Source organism: Stegastes partitus, unplaced genomic scaffold (assembly GCF_000690725.1).
Source record: "Stegastes partitus isolate 25-593 unplaced genomic scaffold, Stegastes_partitus-1.0.2 Scaffold327, whole genome shotgun sequence".
Lineage (NCBI taxonomy): Eukaryota > Metazoa > Chordata > Actinopteri > Pomacentridae > Stegastes > Stegastes partitus.
In genome coordinates, this window is record NW_007578058.1 from 320904 (window position 1) to 341430 (window position 20527).

The 20527-nt window shown below is 45.8% G+C and overlaps 3 protein-coding genes across 3 annotated transcripts in view; 1 reads left to right on the forward strand and 2 right to left on the reverse strand.

The window, feature by feature from the left end:
- The window catches only part of trap1 (TNF receptor-associated protein 1), a 13245-nt gene extending 1872 nt beyond the window's left edge, over positions 1-11373 (forward strand). Inside the window, exons 2-18 of the mRNA XM_008283788.1 lie at positions 1321-1491; positions 1576-1658; positions 1755-1895; positions 2713-2784; positions 3600-3760; positions 4267-4376; positions 4454-4527; positions 4961-5116; positions 5312-5432; positions 5565-5634; positions 6117-6264; positions 6361-6546; positions 7044-7182; positions 7271-7356; positions 8296-8441; positions 8542-8614; positions 9930-11373. Coding sequence (XP_008282010.1) covers positions 1321-1491; positions 1576-1658; positions 1755-1895; positions 2713-2784; positions 3600-3760; positions 4267-4376; positions 4454-4527; positions 4961-5116; positions 5312-5432; positions 5565-5634; positions 6117-6264; positions 6361-6546; positions 7044-7182; positions 7271-7356; positions 8296-8441; positions 8542-8614; positions 9930-10031 — 2039 coding nt within the window. The 3' untranslated portion in view covers positions 10032-11373. The remainder of the gene's footprint in view (positions 1-1320; positions 1492-1575; positions 1659-1754; positions 1896-2712; positions 2785-3599; positions 3761-4266; positions 4377-4453; positions 4528-4960; positions 5117-5311; positions 5433-5564; positions 5635-6116; positions 6265-6360; positions 6547-7043; positions 7183-7270; positions 7357-8295; positions 8442-8541; positions 8615-9929) is intronic.
- Positions 10772-14776, reverse strand: LOC103358711 (protein FAM195A-like). Its single transcript, XM_008283786.1, has 5 exons — positions 14398-14776; positions 14224-14293; positions 13618-13757; positions 12614-12718; positions 10772-11172 (listed from the first exon to the last, which is right to left on the reverse strand). Exons 1-5 carry the CDS (start codon positions 14450-14452, stop codon positions 11102-11104), a joined length of 441 nt encoding a protein of 146 aa, XP_008282008.1. The 5' UTR covers positions 14453-14776; the 3' UTR covers positions 10772-11101.
- A 310-nt stretch (positions 14777-15086) lies between these two features.
- On the reverse strand, positions 15087-20377 carry LOC103358713 (glycerophosphodiester phosphodiesterase 1-like). The gene is made up of 6 exons (XM_008283789.1): positions 20117-20377; positions 18431-18606; positions 18039-18144; positions 17569-17661; positions 17033-17244; positions 15087-16266 (listed from the first exon to the last, which is right to left on the reverse strand). Exons 1-6 carry the CDS (start codon positions 20375-20377, stop codon positions 16119-16121), a joined length of 996 nt encoding a protein of 331 aa, XP_008282011.1. The 3' UTR covers positions 15087-16118.
- Between the last annotated feature and the right edge of the window lie 150 nt (positions 20378-20527).

Here is a 20527-nt window from a genome sequence, read left to right on the forward strand (position 1 = left end):
GTGGGAGGAAGCCGGAGAACCCGGAGAGAACCCATGCTGCACGGGGAGAACATGGAGACTCCACGCAGAAAGATTCCGGTGTCCCCACCGGGATGCGAACCTGCAACCTTCTTGCTGCGGGGCAACAGTGCTACCAACTGCGCCACCCTGCAGCCCTATTTCCTATTAATAACTTACTTAACTACAGCAGCTTACAGTACAACAATAAGTTGCTGCTTGGCCATATGGTGCCATGTTTTGTTGGTTACATTAATGATAATTGAGGATCCTAAAGCATCTGAGAGCTGCCTGTCAGTTTCATTTTAGCCCAAATCTTCGCTGAAGAACTTAAAACAAGTGCAAAGGAGCAAGAAGTGACAGCATGAGGTTAGGATCGTGTTATTATTACACAAACTCAGCTTTAAAGGGGAGATCAGGTGGGTGAGCCATATGCTGTAGGTTTTAACAAGAAGTGTTGAAGTTAAAACACCTTAAGACACACGTAAACTATAGTTTTTCAAAGCCATTCACTGGGAAATGATAAAGATGCAGTTGTTAATGTCTATCAAGCAGGAAAAATGGTTTATTTGTAGACTATGTGAAGATTTATTACTTCATGGCATGTCTTTGGTAAAGTGAACACTTTTTGTTATTGATCATATATTTCTGACCACACTGTTTCCTGTCACTTTCTAATCAACTTTTTGGACATAATAATAACCGGAGAGGGACTTTGAAGGACAGGCTGTTTGTCAACACATTTACATGAAGAGTCTTACTGATGGCTATGATCATCTTTTAAATCTCCTTACTGGCCTTAAAGAAACCCTTTTGTAACATGAGCTGTGTCTTGTTTTGTGTACAAATGCATTCTGAAGTTGAGCGTGGTCATTTTTAATCTGAAGTTTTGGTTTCTGACTTAGACAAATTTCCAAATTTACTTTTCTTATGTTGGGAAATTTCCCTTTGGCAATGCTCTCGGTTCACCTCAGTCTGCTCAGCAAGTAAACAATATGCTATTCTAAAAAAAAAACAGAAGTTTGGAAAATAATTGGTATTGTGTTGCAATAAACTAGAATGTGAATCTGTCTCTTTACATGCATTATTCTGGTCTATGTGGTTTTGAGGATGCATGCTTAAGAGGTGCTCTGGAAGATTTCTCATTTATGTTATTAAGAGCAAGTTATCTGATAAATGTCTTATTCTTTCCATTTAGCAAAGAATTTCTGTATTCACGACATGGTCCCATAGAGTGTAATACTGATAAATGCAGGCCCTGTAAACCCTCTGAAAAGGCTACTTGTGAAACAAACCCCACCATCTCCATCCTCCTGTCATCAGACCTGCAGGTTGGACAGCTGCAGCGGTGGAGCAGCCGGCCCAGAGTGTGGAGCTCTCAGCGGTCCTGCCTCGGCTTCAGCCAGCAGTCCTACTACAGCACCCAGGAGGCCGAGAAAGAGCCTGAAGAGGAACCTCTTCACACCATCATCAGTGATACGGAGGCTGTACAAGGTGCAGAGACGGCTGCAGACATAATGAATATTCAGACGTTGCTGTCGGGTTATACTGACCTAAATGTTCTCCTGATCTTTCCAGGTAGCTCCTCCAAACATGAGTTTCAGGCGGAAACAAAAAAGCTGCTGGACATTGTCGCCAGATCTCTGTACTCTGAGAAAGAGGTGAGAGCTTGTGTGAAATAGGGAAACGTATGCTTCCAAACTGAGCCGTTGCTTCTCCTCTGTGACCGATTCCTTGGCTGTTCCTCGTCCTGATAGGTGTTCATTCGAGAGCTGATCTCTAATGGCAGCGACGCACTGGAGAAACTGCGCCACAAACTGATGACAGCAGGAGGTGAAACGGCTCCAATGGAGATCCATCTTCAGAGCGACGCTGAAAAGGGCACCTTCACTATCCAGGTTCACCTTCTGTCTGTCTGTGCTTTTAAGTTGATTAGATGATTTGAGAGGAACAGGATTCACTGTAACCATTGTCAAGGATTCCACTTTGCCCTGATACCGTAATTTCCGGACTATAGCGAACCTGAACATAAGCTCCACCCACTAACTTTAAAAAGAAATACCATACATGCTTTTTTCCGAACAGTTCCTGTAACACGACTGCTTAAAAAAATAAAACATACAGCAGCCTACCAGGAAAAGTCACTGATCGCTATCTTCATCTTCCTCCTGCACTAAAACCACTAAAGTCTTCAGTGTTGGAGTTGAACAGCCTCAGAATTCCTTCATCACACACTTCCTCAGGCTCTCTGTCGTTGTTGCTCTCAACGTCATTTTCGTCTCAAGGCAAATTCGTAAAAATCCATAAATTAGCCGCATCGTTGTTGAAGCCGCAGCGTTCAAAGCGTGTTAAAAAGTAGAAGCTTATAGTCTGGAATTTACAGTAGTTTCCCTCCTCTGCTGATTGATGCCCACAGAGTTGAGTGATGCCACCAGCATCCTTGCTCAATAATTGGGAAATGTGCAACACAACACAAGAGGACAAGTATTTTAAAAAGTTTAAAAGATCGTGCAGCATTATGGAAAGTCAAACGGTGAATAGTTTACCAGATGTCATGATGCTGTTGATCAAATTTTGCTGATAACAGCAGCTTTCTAATTCTGTGTCAAGGTGAAGGAAACCAAATCATAGCACAGTGTCAGCGGCACTCCCACTCCTGTCTCACAACTGCCTGTTTTCTTATTCCTTATGACTGGTTTCTCTGCACTCCCACAGGACACTGGAGTTGGTATGAACCAAGAGGAGCTGGTGGCCAACCTGGGTACTATCGCCCGCTCTGGTTCCAAGGTAACGCTGCCGTGGCTCTTGTACCTTTACTTTTCCTGTTCCTGTTCTTTGGTGTATTTGTCCTGCCTGTAGGTTCAGCTTTTAACGTTTATCTTTGTGTACTTGTTCACCTACATGTGTATATGATGAACTAAGGTGGATCATAGAGTTTTGAACCAAACATGTGACGCAGTGCTTTGAACAGCAGGACCAGCGTTGCACATGTTTTAAGCCCTTAAACTGGAGCAGAGACCAAAACGTCACATTTTGTGTAAGAAAGCAGCCGGGACGAGCCAATTTTAATGTCGAGGATCATCACTGGTGACCAGAGGAGGGTCTGCAGCTTAAACCAAGAGAAGAAATGTTTTTTTTTTTTCCAGGGAAAGAGCCTGCAGTTTACAAAACCAGCCAAGGTGTGTTGGGTCTGGGGCAGACCTGGAGCAAACATATTGCTTTGTCCAGCACTCACGAGGTTGTGCACCAGGAATGAGTCTCAGGGCAGAGTTCTAGTGTAACGTCCTGAGGTGTCTGAGGGAGAACATTCAGAGCCACCACCTGAACTGAGGCGTGATGATGTGAGCGCTCCATCAGGTGTTTTGGCCTCCTCACGCTCCCTCTGCCGCACTCGCTCCCCATGATTTCTTCCTTCTCCCCAAAATGAAATTCAAGTTGCAGAGCTGCCATGTTGACACAGTTTAAGAGATTCAGTGCTCATTGCAGGTGTCGCTTTACAAAACAAATGTCTCATGACAGTTGCTGCTTGCACATGTTGCACGCCAGCTTCGTACACAGTCGTGGAGCTTTTTATTCAACCCTCGTGTTCGTCTCCTCTGCAGGCGTTCTTGGACGCACTGCAGAACCAGGCCGAGGCCAGCAGCACCATCATTGGTCAGTTTGGAGTTGGATTCTACTCTGCCTTCATGGTGTCCGACCGTGTGGATGTCTACTCCCGCTCCGCTGAGCCTGGTGCACCCGGGTACAAGTGGTCCTCAGACGGGTGAGAGCAATGAAACCGAGTGTTTTACCATCAAGAGGTGGAAAAGATAGGGGCTGCAGGGTGGACAGTTGGTAGCACTGTTGCCTCGCAGCAAGAAGGTTGCCGGTTCGCGTCCCGGTGGGGGCACCAGAATCTTTCTGCGTGGAGTCTCCATGTTCTCCCCGTGCAGCGTGGGTTCTCTCCGGGTTCTCCGGCTTCCTCCCACACAGTCCAAAAACATGCTGAGGTTAATTGGTGATTCTAAATTGTCCGTAGGTGTGAATGTGAGTGTGCTTGGTTGTCTGTCTCTAAGTGTGGCCCTGCGATAGACTGGTTACCTGTCCAGGTGAACCTGCCTTCACCCTGAGTCAGCTGGGATAGACTCCAGCCGCGACCCTAATGAGGATTAAGCGGTGTATAGAAAATGGATGGATGGAGGTGGAAAAGATCAACATGGTGGGCTTGATTCTGTATTCATACACAGCCAGAAGTGCGATTCTCAAACATTTTGTCATCGACTCCCTCAGCTCTGGAGTTTTTGAGATTGCTGAAGCCAGTGGCGTTCAACAGGGGACAAAGATCGTGCTGCACCTCAAGGAAGACTGCAAGGAGTTTTCCTCTGAGGACAGAGTTAAAGGTATGTTGGATCAGCTGTGACTGCAAGTGAGGAAACGCGTCCTTCCGTGTGATGACAAACTGCTGTTTCTGTTTCAGAGGTTGTAACAAAATACAGCAACTTCGTGAGCTTCCCCATCTTCCTGAACGGACGGAGGCTCAACACTCTACAGGTGAGCGCCTCTGCTTCTGTTGCTCACTGAACAGGAAACACTAGAACACATGATTCTGTTCTGTGTTTATGATTTCTAGGATTAATGGACCAGTGTGGCCCGCAACAAATACACTGCAACACATAATGAATACAAAAACAGCAGTACAAACTATTTGATGTGTTCACAGTTTGACTTAGCTCTGTGTCACAATGTAGGCAAAGTATTTTCATCATTTAGAATAAATTTCAACTAAGGTAAGTGTAAATAAGTCAGTGTTTCTGTTGCCTCCATGCTAATGTTGTGCTTCTACAATCTGAAATCTGAGCTTACTGACCATTATTCATGTAGTCTGAGGCGAAAACAAGTCAGTGTCTGTAGCATGCACTCGGACACTTAACTTGTGATGTCTTTTCTTTTTAATAACTGATGCTGGACCTTTTTGTCCTTCCAGGCCTTGTGGATGATGGAGCCTAAAGAGATTAGCGACTGGCAGCACGAGGAGTTCTACCGCTACGTGGCTCAGGCCTACGACAAGCCCCGCTACACTCTGCACTACCGCGCCGACGCCCCGCTCAACATCCGAAGCATCTTTTACGTCCCTGAGACGGTGAGGAGGGTCTTTGGTCACTCAGTGGGAGCAGTGAAAACTTTATTTCAGCTGCTGGGGGATCAAACCAGCAAATGTTTGGACCCAATTTTTTAATGAGTGATTCTCTCTTAAGACACTTTTTCAGTGGTAGTCAGTAAACTTAAGTTGAATTTGATTAAATTCACATGTAATGAAAGTTTTATCTGTGCACAGAAGCCGAGCATGTTTGACGTGAGCAGGGAGATGGGCTCCAGTGTGGCTCTGTTCAGCAGGAAGGTCCTGATCCAGACCAAAGCCACCGACATCCTGCCCAAGTGGCTGCGCTTCCTTCGAGGTCTGCATCCATTCGAATGCTTTGAAATGCTTCCAGCTGCTCCTGCTGCAGCTGCTTGGTTTTACCGTTTTACATGCAGGACTTTATGGAAGCAAAACAGAAAAAGTTGAAAAATTGTGTGTTTGTGTGCAGGCGTGGTGGACAGCGAGGACATCCCACTTAATCTGAGCAGAGAGCTGCTGCAGGAGAGCGCCCTCATCAGGTACAGCACCAGTGTAGCACTCCTGACTTTGAGGCTGGTTGTCTTCATTACTGTTAAAGGTCTTAGTCAGTTTTCATGGTCCTAAGATCAGTGTCCTAAATGCATCTGTACACATCTGGGTCAGAACTTTGTTCAGAATATGCAAGTTGACAGTTTCAAGCATCAACAAACAGTCACTGGAGGCATTTATACGTCTTGAATTTCCCAAAGGCGATGAATAAAGTATCCTTCTATCCATCTGATCCATTTTACTGAGATCTTTGGTTATGTAGTAACACAGATGTCTGACTTCAGAACAGCATATAAATGAACTAAAATCTGAAAAAAGGCCTGCGATGTTCCCTTTAACTCATAAATTCAGAATGTATTTGTCAGTTCTTTACTTGCTCTTCGATACAGTTGTGTTGATATTGTAAAGTTTTCACGTTACATATTAGGAGTGTTTAATTTAAAGGATCGATAACGTGTTTATCTGTCTTCAGGAAGCTCCGTGATGTTCTGCAGCAGAGGATCATCCGCTTCCTGCTGGACCAGAGCAAGAAGGAGCCGGAGAAATACAACAAGTTCTTTGAAGACTACGGACTCTTCATGAGGGAGGGCATCGTCACCACCCAGGAACAAGACGTCAAGGTGAGCGCGTTTCGTTTTTTGGAGCTCAGAACTGAAGCGATAAGTTGGTTTGCACAGGAGACCCGTGTTGACAGCAGCCGTCTCCCCTCTCTGTAGGAGGATATTGCCAAGCTGTTGAGGTTTGAGTCGTCTGCTTTGCCGGCGGGCCAGCAGACAAGTCTGATGGAGTACGGCTCCCGCATGAAGGCCGGCACACGCAACATCCACTACCTGTGCGCCCCCAACCGGCATCTGGCAGAGCACTCGCCCTACTACGAGGCCATGAAGCAGAAGGACATGGAGGTGAGACTACGTCATGTAGGCCGGTAGCCACATAACCAGAGGATGGAACCGCAGCCTGGAGCCGATACGTAGCAGCTGTTGTTTTGTTTTTAACCAATTCCTGTTAAATGAATCTAGAAATGTGCTGCTTTGACGACAGCCTGCATCAGAGCCTATCTCCTGACCACAGCACTTCTCATCGATTTCTCATCAGCCTCTCGGCACCGAAGGATGAATGTTGATTAGTTCTCTTCCAAATAAACATAAATAGGCAAAAGCATTTCAACACATTTTACTGTAAAGTATATCCAAATATTGGTCATCGGTCCTCTTGATTACTGATAATCGGTCTCGTCTGAAACAGCCACGTTGGTCAATACAGTACACAACAGGTGACAAGCTATAGACGCACAACACTACCACACAATGACAAAGGGCTTCGTTGCTGATAAACCTTTATAAAGGAAAGCACAAACCTCTGTCCACAATCCATTAAACTCCGTCTTGTTTGTGTGCAGGTGCTGTTCTGCTACGAGCAGTTTGACGAGCTGACGCTGCTCCACCTCAGAGAGTTTGACAAGAAGAAGCTGATCTCGGTGGAGACCGACATCGTGGTGGATCACTACAAGGAGGAGAAGTTCGAGGACAGCAAACCAGGTGTGCCTCCATCTCCTGTCGGTTTCAGCAGAACACCTTTCGCTGTCTCTGGTGTGATCTTGACTCCTTTTTCTGTTCTCGTCTGCAGCATCTGAGCGTCTGACGCAGGAGCAGGCCGATGACCTGATGTCCTGGATGAAGAACGCTCTGGGGCCCAGAGTCACCAACATAAAGGTAATGAAACACTGCTAGCAGGATGTTTGTGTGGATGGACTCGGCTCATGTGTAAACGCAGGACTGGAAAGATCTGAAGCCAGTTTGACAGATTCAGGCTTTCTGTGTGTAGGTCGGCTCCACCTCCATCAGAGACATCAGCTTTCTGCTTCAGACTCGACTGTAGACAGGAATGCTGGTAGAAAACTGTTAATTATGTGTATCGTACTGATCAATGCAGCCGATTATTGATAACTGACAGCTGCATGTCAGAGGTGTTAAACTTTAAACTTCACTGAACATATTATATTGTAGCTCTGACACTGTCCCTTAATGCAGGGACAAATCAAAGAGAAATTAATATTATTGATTCAGTATCCTCTGTAATAAATACCAATAGATAATCAATGTTCTAATCAGTGATCTATCAGCTGCAGTCCCAGCACGTAAACGGGCCGAACATAAAAACAGATTTATGTGATTTCTGCATCACAGGCTGAACACATGCAGGTTTCCATGATTCCGTTTCACTAACATGCAGATCAGCAGGTTTACAAACAGCAGCTGAGAGAATCATCAGGAAACAGGTTGGCTAAAGGGAGACGCTAAAGCAGCAGCATCAGTTACCACGGTGATGTAGCGCCACAGTATCTGTTACCATGGAGATCTAGCAGATTAACAGAGAGCCACCTTCATGACTTTAAGCTCAACATACCGGCCGACCCGCTCATCTCACTTCATAGTTCAGCCGTCTGGAATATTTACAGCTTTGTTTCTGAGCCTTCTGTCCTGGAGTCTTGGCCTTCAGCCTTGTGACATCCTTAGCGTGGTTTAATAATATGTATAAAAAGCAAAACTGAAAACCTTCCGAGTCGTTCTCACATTTGGTTCTTGGCTTGGCTTGACAAACATCCTTAGAGCGACTTGTGACAGACTTGTGTTTTCTCCTCCGACTCTCAGCTGACTCCTCGTCTGGACACCCACCCAGCCATGATCACAGTGCTGGAAATGGGGGCCGCTCGCCACTTCCTCCGAACCCAGCAGCTGGCCCGAACCGCCGAGGAGAGAGCCCAGATCCTGCAGCCCACGCTGGAGATCAACGCAGGGTGAGACGGGACAGATTTTACTGGACCAAAACAGGGAACACTGTTTTAAAAATGTGGGTTTGTGGTGTCTACTTCTGACTGTGTGTTTCTACCATCTCAGACATGATCTGATCAAGAAGCTGCAGCAGCTGAAGGACACCGACTCTGAACTGGCTGGACTGTTGCTGGAGCAGGTGCTGTCTCTTAGGAATACAGTTTATCAGTGTTTTCTGGTCTCTGCTGACTTTATCTGCTGCTGCTGTCGTTTTATGTTTGCATGTTACTTGAAAAACTCCACGTGAGTAACGGGTTTAAAGACAGACCTGTCCTGCCACAGTGCAGTGGATTCTTTGTCTCAGACGGCAAGACTTTATATTGCAAAGATTTCGGTTTCAGATACCCATTTTCCACCAAAAAGAACCAGGTGCTCGTTTCGTGCTGGTGCTTATTGGTTCCAATCTAAGAACTGGTTGCTTTTCCATCAGCCAGGAGCCAAGTTAGAGCCGTTTACCGGACAACGCTCGCGCCACATGGAAGTCCACACAGGAGTGACTTTTTTACCGGTGCGACCAAGTTTCTGATTTGTTCGCACTTCCCACCTTGTCACAGGAAAAACACACGACTCTACAATTTACAGATGTTCCCTGAACGCCCCACATAGCAGGCTGTAGCTGCTGTTGGTGGCCGCGGTGCTCAGACCGGCGTGCGACCAAAAATGACTTTAAAAAGAGCAAACCAGGGTGTTCTGATGTCAGATTTGTCCCAGATGAAACGGTGATTTTTTTCTCATGCAGTCTTTTCTATGAGCGGAATAAACAAGAAGACCGCATTTCTAAGCCTAAATACCGCAGCACACCAAAGTTATAGAAGTCCTGTTTTCCACCACTGTGGTGCTGCTGGCGGGACACAGTTCTACCAGATTTCAGTGTGCAAAGGTTTGTGCAACACTTCCTGTGTGTCCCCGGACTCATTCCAGTACATCTGTGATCGGACCAGGGACGTCCTGGTGAAAAACGACACAAATCACCGCTTGTGTGTCCCATTCATCGGTCTCAGTGGTCACGATAACTCCGCCCCAAGCCCCTGACGTACTCGGTGCTTTTCTCTGGCCCAGCAAAGAGTTGGTGCTTGCTAAGCATCAGTTTTGAGAGCCTGGAGCCGGTGCTTCGGTGGTGGAAACACAGAGAACTGGTGCTAAGTGAGGCACTGGCATGGAACTAGCACTGGAACCAGTTTGGTGGAAAAGGGGTATAAGAGGACAGGGGGCTGCACTTCCCTTCAGTGCCTTTAACGTGACCGTTATCCGTCCAGGTCGGCTCTTATTTTTACCAGAGTGCCAGTTTGTCTTTGAGAATTTCCCATAGCTGATATCAGAGGAGCCATTGGTGTTTGACTACAGTGATAAACATCAGTAGTGTTACCAGTCTCTCTGTTGAGTTTTTTATTTTTTAAACAGGATATTTATCTGTGAAATGATTTGCTAATTGCTTCTTTCTTTATGTGTTACAGATCTATGACAATGCCATGATCGCAGCAGGCTTAAACGACGATCCCCGACCCATGATTTCTCGTCTCAATGATCTCCTGACTAAAGCTCTGGAGAAGCACTGAGAGCTGCCTGCGGTTGGACTCTGTTTTGGCGACCTGTAGGTACCTGTACCTGTAGGTGAGGGCTTACGAAGCCGCAGAACTGCAGTTTGTGAAGAACGCTACAGGCCTTTGTTTATCTGAAGCCATAAAAATCACCTCTTCCCCCCCGATGGAGCACACGGCTGAAGAAGGAAAAACACGGAGCGACGTGAGTTCGGCGCCATTTCATCAGGAGTTTCATGTAGAAGACCGTCTGGTCATGAAGGTCGCTGCTGCGCCTGCTCATTCATGTCAGTGTGACCGTCACATTCCCATCATGTCCAGATATGTGAAAAACATTTTGTTTTCAGCGCTCCCAAAATAAATAGTTCAGCTCAGTGGCATCCTGAAAACACTGGCTGCATCCCAGTTTTCAGGATTGGTCTCTTCAAAACCTTTCTGAGTCCTGTTGAAATAGCTAATGATAGATGGAGTCTGGCGCCTTGGAGGTTTGTGCTTCAGTTAGAAATGGAAAACACCCCGAATGCTGTTATGGCTTAATTTTATTTTTTTCATGTGCCCTCCCTAATTTTTCATCTTTTGTTATATTAAATATGTTACGTTCACTTTTGTGGTTTATCAGGAGGTAATAACCTGAAATGTGGCAAGATTTACTGTCTATGTTCAGGATTTGGGGAATGTAATGTGAGAATGTTTTAATTCTGTGGTGCCCGACACGCATCCCAGCGTTAAAAACAAGAAGAATCCAGTAAATCCAGAACTTATTGAAAATACAATTTATTGCATTTCAAAGCAACATCTCTGCTGTGAGGGTCAAAACATGAGAGAAACCTCGGCTTGGAGACGTCGTCCTCCTGCCTGCAGTCTGTCTCGGAACATTTGGAGACAGACGGACTGCCGCTAGAAGGAAACAGTTCAAGTGATTCTCGGTAGTTTCTCTGCCAGCGTCCCAGCACTGTCAGTCCATCTGAATCACATCAGGGCACTCTGGCCCATCAACCCTCCCGTCCAGGCTTCCTCCTCCTCCGTCAGCCGTCCTGCTTCAGGTCTCACCTCCTGACTGTCCAACAGCATCAAATCCCGGATGAGCGTCAGGAAAGCTTGTCTATGTTGGCCAAGAAGCGCTGGGCCCACCATTCATCCAGATCTATGGGCACGAAGGCTGAGAGACGGGAGAAAGGAGTTTAAGAGTCACCATCTTAACATAACCATAAAAGTCTGCAGCCATGTCTGTGGTGTGAGGACGTAACGGTGATAATACCCTAAAAAGCTACGGAAATAATGAAATATGTGAAGTAAACTTTCTGTGCTTGACGTCAGTGTCGTACAATAAAATAATAGATGATCACATTTTGAATCTCAACCAGAAAGTCAATTACTATTAAGTGTTCACATTTCTGTTTATTCAAAAACATTAGTTTTCATAGTTTCCATATTAACTCAGCTCAGTTTTATTTTTACTGCCCAGACCGGAAGTGGCATCCTGATGTTATTGCTTCTACCTTGATGAGGCGAGTGTATTTACAATAACGAGCTTTGCTGCCCTCCAGTGGCTACAACGAGGAACTGCAACCCTACATTAAATTGAAGGATAACGCTCGTTCTTATCCTCAGCATAACTCGTTATTCAAGTCAAAGTTTCAAACTCACTGTTAGCTAAAATGCCACAATCAACATTTATATCAATAAGCTTTGCTGCATTTTGTAAAATTAAAATCTGTTTTCAGGCGGTGAAGCTGCTGGTCCTGCTGGAGGCATCCATGCTAACATCTGGGCAGACATTAGCATGCTAGCACTTAACATAGTTTTTAAATTGATTACCAAACAAAACAAAAGAAGAGAGAGAAACAAATCATCAACAACAGCTGTTATATTTTATTTCTAGTAGTTAGTTGATTTAGTGCCGTTTAATAAAGATATTTATACCGACCGATCTTATAATTATTCTCGGTTTATGTGAGGCTTGGCCGTTTACTGCCCTCTGGTGGTCACAATGAGGAACTGCAACTCAGATCTGTCAAGTCACCGCCACCACCGTATACTAATACATCCTGTAAGGCACTTTCAAAATAAAATATCCTAATCCGTAATGTAGAAGTTAAAACTAGAGGCTATATACATACAGCACCACATTACTAATATTACTTTTAAGGCTGATTATCTACTTTGTTGTTGTTATTTTACTTCATGTCTCATTGTTGTGGCTACAGCACGACTGTGATTATTGTCTACATCTTCAAAATATGACCAGCCACAGGTAGAAGTTAAATCAAGACCACATTATTATTATGATTATGATTATTATTATGATGATGATTAGATAAGAGTTGGCTCATTCTGATATTCTAATTTTGGGTTTGCTGGCTGTCATAAACCAATGCAACCTAGTGTGCAGCTTTCAACAGCTGCAGGCCTGTCGGTGTTGTACATTTAGTAGATTTATTTGATGCACTTCAAAGACAAGCAGTCCTATAACATTTGATCCTTATGGCTCGAGGGGAGCACAGTCTTTTAATCCCTCAACTGCAGTTTTTTTTAAACACAAAATCTATGTTACAAATGTTGACGATATGAGCAGGAGAAGGACCAGCAGCTGTACTCACTGTCCATGTGTGGGCCGGGACCGGTCTCTTTGTAGTGGACCACTCTCTGGGCCACCGCTGGCCCCTGGCCCGGCCCCTGCTCCTGCTCAAGCACCTCCTGCCAGGCTGAAAACAAAGCAACTCGGTCAGTAAAGCCCCAGTTAGCACCAAGATGTCCTTATCTGTGAAAGTTTAAAAAAAACAGGCCTGCACCCCAGCGTCACACCCACAGTGTCAAACAAGTAAAGTCCAGAAGGGCAGCTGCTTCAAAGGCCGGCCACTCCTGCACGCAAGCGTCTGTATTTCAAATAATGCAGCCTGTGGTCACATGTGGAGTGTGAGAGCTGATTTTCTCTCTCGCTGCCTCCAGGTCACAACCTTCAGTAGACTCTAACGTGTTTGTATGAGGAGTTGAGGTGTTTCAGAGAGCAGTCGGGCCACGCTGCGCCCTTCAAACACAAGGTTACTCGAGTTGTTTATGAGCTGTTGAAGCTGAGCCTCGACGCCAACAACTAACAGGACACAAAAAGTTTGAGGAGCTGAGCCAAGTGAAGTCTCCTGGAGACCGAATGAGCCGGTTAAAAACTGGGTCACCGTGTAACCCAACGACACCCTTCATCCTGTCAGAACCGAGTGTAGTTCTTCCTTTAAGTGGACAGCAGGCCTCTTTCCCACCGAGCGGCTGCTGGGTTTGAGTCAAAGCCAAAACAAAACAAGAAAAAAAAAAAAAAGCAGGCTGGTTGAGCACGTGTGCCTGCGTGGGTCATGAGGAGCATGTATGTGGGCGTGAGAGCATTTCTGTGCTTGGTGTCGGTCATGGCTATCAATGTTGGAGCAGCTGTGTGGGTGAGGCCTGAGCGGGGGAGGAGGAAGGCCGGTTAGCAGCTCCTCTGATCTCTGATAGCAGAACAATGCCATTCACAGAGCAGCCAAGCAGGGACGGTGTGTGGATACAGTAACACAACAACAAGTGTCGTCTGGGCTCACCTCATGTTTCCAGTCACATCACTGATCTGCTTTCTTACCCTCATAGACAAACTTGACGTTTTCCTCGTGTGCGGGGCTGAAGCTCTCGTCAGGCTGCGTGTCTGCAGGGAGAGCCGGAGCAGGGTGATGGTACTTCTTACCGTTCAGACGGTTGAAAACTATCTTGGGTGCAGGAAGGCTGATGGGCGCAGAGAAGAAGAAAACGTGTTGTCGTCATTCTCAAAAAGAACTTTGATTTCTCTGCAGGAACTTTCTGAAACTTGTGAATTCAAGCAAGGTTGGTTGAGCAGGAGTCAGAGATTACAACAGCTGAGTGAAGGACCATGTGCCACCTCGCCTTCACCCAAGGTCACACACATGCACACATACAGGGCCTGTCTGGCTGGTTCAAAGTCATGAAAACAGCCCAGCAGGATCGCTGAGGAAGCCCCAGTGCTCTGAGGGACTGAGGCCTGTGCTGATGAACAAACTGTCTCAAGCTGATGACGTCCACTGCTGCCTGCACATCCTGTTCACTAACTTTAACCAACACAAATAACCTGAACATCTGGAATATCTCAGAATAGATAAGACCTCTAGTGCCACACATGTAGAAACAGACCACAGAGACACTGGAGGAGACTTGTCAGAAGTTGCACACTTACTCAGGCATGTTCCAGGACGTCTGCTTGTGCTTAAAGTCGTTTGCTTTGTTCTCCAGTGGTTGTGTAGGCCCTAAAATGAGAATGAAAACAAGCCATCATGATTCTCTACCAGAATAAAAGCCTGAACAAGGCTGTTTCAGGACGTGGACGTTGGTTTCCAGTGCAGACCCTCACCTGTGCGTCGCTGGGTGACCAGTTTGCTGGGACCTCTAGTGATCGTGTACATCATGCGCAGCCAGATTCACCTGTGAACCGCGAGTTTGGCACTTTGCAGTAAGAACGAGGCTCCCAGATGCTCGTCCACGCACTTTCACGCATCTGCCGCTGAATTTCCCCTCACAGGCTGCCAACGCAGATCCACGGAGCCGACATAAGTGCTGCTGTCATGAAACGGAGCCGTGCGCCGCGAGTCTCTGCGCGTAAAACCAGCCGCCAGGGCGCATCTCAGCCCTGCTTCTTCCACCTGCCGTCCCCGTCCGAGTCACTTTGGAGCCTGGAGAGTCTCGTCCTGCCACAATGTCACGCAGCCCGAACAGCGGCTGTCATTCAAAGGCACCGGACGCACCGCGGAACGCCTCGACGTGCCAACACGCCTCCTACGGCGCTTTAAAGGCGCAGCGTCCCCGGATTGGAGCAGACCTGAGGGCCGCAGCACAGAGGCATGAACTCCATTTTAAGCTTTTTTTTCCCAGACTTGCAGGATGCAACGAGAATGTCTTTTCACTAGTTTGTACATCCACAGAATGCTCAGGGATCTGTCCGAGCTCAGCTTCCACATCTGCTCAGTAAAATCCTCACATTGCGCACAGCCACGCTTCTCAAGTTACAGAAGACACCCATAAATTAATACAAAAGACAACTCATGTAGGTTTAGCAAATTTATTCTTTTAGGAAAGTTTCATTAGGATTTACATTCTGAAGATTTGTTTCAGCCAAAGGTTGAGCCCATAATCACTTGTGTCTCCGTTTTAGTCTCAGAACCAGAATCTTCCTGCAGAAATCTTTCTTGACTGAATTTGTAGATTTTAACTGCAAGATGGAAAGTTTTTACTTCACCTGTTGGGTATTTAAGGCTCATTCTGAGACATGACTGCAGTCTGAACTGTCAAATTAAAAGGAAGGAAAATTCCACAAAGCAGCATTTGAATCAGAGAAAACACGACCAGAACATGAATTATTGTGTGAAAGAAATATTCATTCACTGCTTGTTTTTGCCTCCTGCTTAACGCTGTTTCAGCATCATCAGGGGTTTTTAAATCCTCGCTCTAATCACATTAAAACACACGATGTGGCCTGCAGCTGTGTGGCGCATTTACTCTCCCACAGTCCAGTTAAACCAGTGCTGTGTTTGTTCATCGGCGGCACTTGATGATAGAAGGCAAGTTTCACTCAAACAATCAGTCAGTCAAGTCCCAGAATGTACAAGATGATCCTCTACGGCTCACTAGGAATTAGATATCACGATAGCAGGCATTAAATATGATGGAAGAACGTGATGACTTTGTACACTGGTGTGTCTTTAAAGGTGCAACCAAGCTGGTGGAAGATCAGCTCAGAAGGTAGAAAAGATCTTTTAGGTAGTCCTTATCAGGATATATATGTATGTATATAAAGGAGAAGTCACCTGTATGCCAGCTACAGGTGACGTCCCCAGTTGGTACTTTTATTCAGCTTGGGTTGTTTGATCACCACAGAGTTATTAGCACCAAGCTTCTGGCTTCATCCCACCTTATTATTGACTTCATCTACTTATTTCAGTATTTTAGTTTGTTTTTTTCATGGCAAGAAACTGAGAAATGCCGCATTATGTCTGTTGTCTAACCAAAGACTCTGCAGCCTCTTCAATGTTTTCTGTTACGAGTTGGGAACATCTGAGCTCTGAATCATCCTGCGTGTCAGAAGTGAGGCTCGCAGTCTTCCAGCAGGCTGTCGGTGATGTAGCTGATCTTCAGCTGGTTTTGGTAGAAGTCCTTCTCCACAGCGGTGTTCACGGTCCAGCCCACCACCTCCACGCCTCGCTCTGCCCAGAACTCAACGTAGTCCCTGAGGGAAGAATGAATGCACTTTAATAAACAAGGAACAAGACTCACAACAAGTCAGGTCCTAAAACATCACCCAGACCTAAACGATAACATCATGTGTGGTATTACTTCTCAATAGTTTGCACAATATCAGTTTCTGCAACCCTAACCCTTCATTATTTCATCATCATGTGTGATATTAATTATTATCTCAGCATCATTACCAGCATTACTGTCTTGTTTTAGCTCCTTATTTTATGTCAGTGATCTACTTATACAGTTGAAACCAGAAGTTTACATACACTGTATAAAAAGGTGGAAGGAAACCCAAAATATCTGACCGAAGTCATACAGTTTAAAGGCAATGCTTTCTTTCTTTTTTTGTTCTTTTTAGGCTCTGGATTCCTTATGTTCTGTCATTTGTTTTTTTCTGGCCAATATCTGGCCCAAGAGTTTCCTTCAGGATTAATAAAGTTTTATCTCATCTTATTTGTACCGTTTTTTTTTTTTTTTATTAAACTCATATCCAGTTTTGAATCCACTCATTAAATCAGAAGTTTCATCATTTGTACAGTAAAGGACTAAAAGCTAAAAGATGCTTAATCCCCTTTTGTTAACTGTGAAGCTGATAATGACACGACGTATGAAATTAAACGCATCTGATTCATTTAATGAACAGCTGCAGCCTGCTGTGCTCATTTCAGAACCATGAGACCAATGAGATGTTGAGAGCAGAGGAACCAGCAGCATCCTACAGCTCACGTTAGACAACATTTCATTCCACCTACTGCGAGATGAAGTCTTTCTGCACAAGAATGGCAGAGATCCCACAGAGCTTCCACAGTATGTGGTGGTGGGCCCAGTCCAGCAGGACGTCCAGGACGCCGGTCCACAGCTGACCCCACGTGGACAGGGTTCGAGGAGTGCCGTCGCCAAACCGGCTGAGTCTCCAGGGCCGGTGGGTGAGCGCGGTGACCACGGAGGGGTCGGTCTGACGCATCTGTGGACCAGGAGAGGTCAGAGGTCAACACAGGATCTGGCCTCTCAGGCTAACAGGCTTGTGGATCCATTATAGCAGCGTCTGTGCCGAGCAACACAGTTCATTCTAGGTCTTGGCTAAAAATGGTTTGAATGGAACAGTCCAGAGGGCTTTACTGCATCTACAGAGAATAAGTGACATCAATAAGCAAAATCAAAGCACACAAAAACTAGATCAAAGAAAGACAATTTTCATTAAACGATAAACTGATGACTTGTGTTTGTACAGCTGGTGTAGTTTTCAGAACACGATGATCTGCATCGTTGTTGTCATACTTCTGATTACCTTGTAAACGACTTTTGGTTCGAAGGAGGAGACGATGCTGGAGTTGTAAAGCACTGGGAACTTCTTATACATCTCATGGAGCACTGATGCAGCCTGGAAGGGTTTGACATGATCAGCAGAACACTGGTTATGAGCAGGTTCATGCAGCCTGTGCCTCATCGTGGAGAGGACGGGAGTGTCTTGGTGAAGAGGTGCAGCACAAACAGTCTTTGTGCACTGAGCAGCTTTTTAAGAATACTCTTTATTAGTATTATCCATATAAACAAACTCTAAAAACAGCAGAATGATGGATTTGTTACGACATCGTTGTGTATTGTTGTAACATCAGCCATCTTTTCCATGTAGACAAAGTCTTCTCAGTAACGCATTAGCAGCTTCTAGTTTCATGGTGTGTCTTCAAGTCACTGCTACATTGTTCCAGATATAAAACATCCATGTGCCTGTATGTTAGATGTGAATGTGTTTGGTACCTTATCAGGTTGACCTTTGACATCAAAGAAGATGGTGAGCTGGTGTCGGATGCTTTCCTCCACGGCCTCCTGCAGAGTCGGAACCTTCTCTCCACTGAACTTGTCCCTGGAGAAGAAAGAAACCACAGCGAGACGACATCCCAGGTTATTCTTGTAACCATTCGGGGACCGAGATAGCATCTTAAACCAGGAATGCATAAATGTAGGTGAGATTTACAAACGAAACGGGTAAAAGTTGACGTGGTGGAGTGCTAAAGCCTTTAAATGTTGGCCTATGAAAACAACATTTCTACAATTCAAACTTTTTGGTAACTTTAAATTAAAAGATTTCCACTTTAGGTTCCTCCTATTTCCTTGCTGTTTTTAGTCTTTTGTATCTAAGCATCACGTACTTCAGTCTGTGACGCGCAGCAGCGTCCAGTCTCCTGAGCTGGACAAATGGAAGTTTGCTGACGGGTCCGGAGCCGTTGGTGGTCCGATCCACGGTCTCATCATGCATCAGTACCGGGACTCCATCCGCTGTGAAACTCAGGTCCAGTTCCACCCCGGCTGCTCCGTTTCTGCTGGCCTGGAGCAGACATCGAGTTCAGAAACAAACCGAGTGATCCAGTGTCTGATAACATCTACGGCCTCCATTCAGCATTCATCAGACTGGAAAATCAAAACGTCCACTTGTGTCAGAGATCTCCACCTCAGCCTGGTTACTGAGCCTGACAACAGGGTTTTAGTTGCTGTTTCATTTCCCATCATATACAGCACCAAGTGTTCACCTCCTTTGGAGGTTTCACCCTTTTATCACATTTTGACATTGAATTATGAGCAATAGAATTTGGCTTTGCCTCGCAGCTAGAGGGTGAGGACAGCCGGGATCTTTCTGTTCTCCAGCCTGAACATCTGGATGCTGCAAATAGACCTCATTCTCCACAAGGATCAACAGAAATGTTCAAGTCCAGCTAGAACCCCTCAGCTGGACCGAGGTCTCGGTTCTGACTCCAGAACATTCAGTTTGTTGTCTTTAAATCATTTCTGTGTAGCTCAGGTTTGAGTTTTGATCTCACATGTCACATTCTGAACTCTCGTCCAGATTTAAGATCAACTTTTTTCCTGAGTTTCTCTCATCTGTAGCTTCTAACTCCTTCAGAGGAGTCGTTGGTGTCTTGGTGGCCTCCCTCACTATAGTGAGATTATAATCTCCTTCTAGTAACTCCTTCTCCTTTTTACAGACATCCTGCTCTAGACAGATTTACTCGTGTGCCGGATTCCTTCAGTTTCTTAATGATGGATTTAATTGTGACTCCAGGAGATAATCAGTGACTTGGACATTTTCTTGTATCCATCTCATGTCTTATGCTTTTCAATAAGCACAGGTGCGTCAGAGCCACATTTAAGGGGTGAATATTTATTTTACATTTTATATTCTTATCTAATTGACATTACTTTTTAGAAATCAGTTTTGACATGAAAGAGACTTCTTGTGTAAAGTCTTGTCAGCAAATTGTTCATGACTCAGTGCTGAAAAACAATAAAAGGAGGAAGCTTCCAGGTGGGGAGGGATGTTTTTTCTCTCTCACTGTCCGTGACATTCAATAGCTGCATGTGAGGGCAAAAGAAACTTAATCTGATTAGAAGGACAGAGCAGAGGAACCGTTTTGGTGATTGCAGTGTTCAGGACGGTGACAGCACAGTTATGAGATGGCTGACTCAGCACCTGCAGTACATGCAAAGGTTATGCAATGACTTCAGCATGAAGATGGCTCCAGATTGTATTCCAGGCTGCATGAGAACACAGTGTTAGTGATGCAACCAAGACCTGGTCTGCTTCCACTGGTTCTGCACAAGCTGGAACATTAATAATAAGAATATAATAATTACAGCCTACATGGCAGGACAAAAAATAATTATCACATAGCACCTATTACCACGTATAATCCCAGAACATGGAGCTCCTGGTGTCCTTGTGAGGACTTACTGCCACCTGTGCTGCGCTTTTCCAACAGAGGCCTGTGTTGGTCAGATTTCTAGAGATATCTGAGGTAATGAGGTTCCGATATATCTACATGTGCATCTGTCAGTCTGACCTCTCTGATCGCTGCCAGCGTGTTCTCCGGGGCGTCGTGGCTCCCTCCGCGGTGCGCCACCACCGGGACGCCGCCTGGAGGAGCCCTGAGCCGCAGGACTCGGCCGGCCTGGTCCGCCGGCACCGGAGGGAACCGGAACATCACCATGAAGACGTAGAGGAACGCGGTGAGGAGGGAGGCCCCCGTGGCGCTCCTCGTCACCAGGACCACCGTCAGAAACACCACCGAGAAATACATCACCTCATCCCCGATCTGCAGCATGATGGAGGGACGACGAGGCGGCTGCGGTCCGACAGGAGGGAGGAGAGACGCGCCGTTCAGAGGGATGTCATGGATGGAGGCTCTGCTGTCAGCATCCAGCAGCTACATGGTGCTGGGTCGGACAGCACATCAGCCGGACGACCGACAATC

What these genes read in the sequence shown, in the direction of transcription:
- LOC103358711 (XM_008283786.1), bottom strand. Translation starts at nt 14,452, where the DNA reads ATGATGTACACGATCACTAGAGGTCCCAGCAAACTGGTCACCCAGCGA. An exon ending in GGTCACCCAGCGACGCACAG is followed by an intron (nt 14,294 to 14,397) that starts GTGAGGGTCTGC and finishes TTCTCATTTTAG; the next exon opens with GGCCTACACAACCACTGGAG. An exon ending in TCCCGGCCCACACATGGACA is followed by an intron (nt 11,173 to 12,613) that starts GTGAGTACAGCT and finishes CCCGTCTCTCAG; the next exon opens with CCTTCGTGCCCATAGATCTG.
- LOC103358713 (XM_008283789.1), bottom strand. Translation starts at nt 20,377, where the DNA reads ATGCTGCAGATCGGGGATGAGGTGATGTATTTCTCGGTGGTGTTTCTG. An exon ending in AACCAAAAGTCGTTTACAAG is followed by an intron (nt 17,245 to 17,568) that starts GTAATCAGAAGT and finishes CCTGGTCCACAG; the next exon opens with ATGCGTCAGACCGACCCCTC. An exon ending in CAGAAAGACTTCATCTCGCA is followed by an intron (nt 16,267 to 17,032) that starts GTAGGTGGAATG and finishes TTCTTCCCTCAG; the next exon opens with GGACTACGTTGAGTTCTGGG.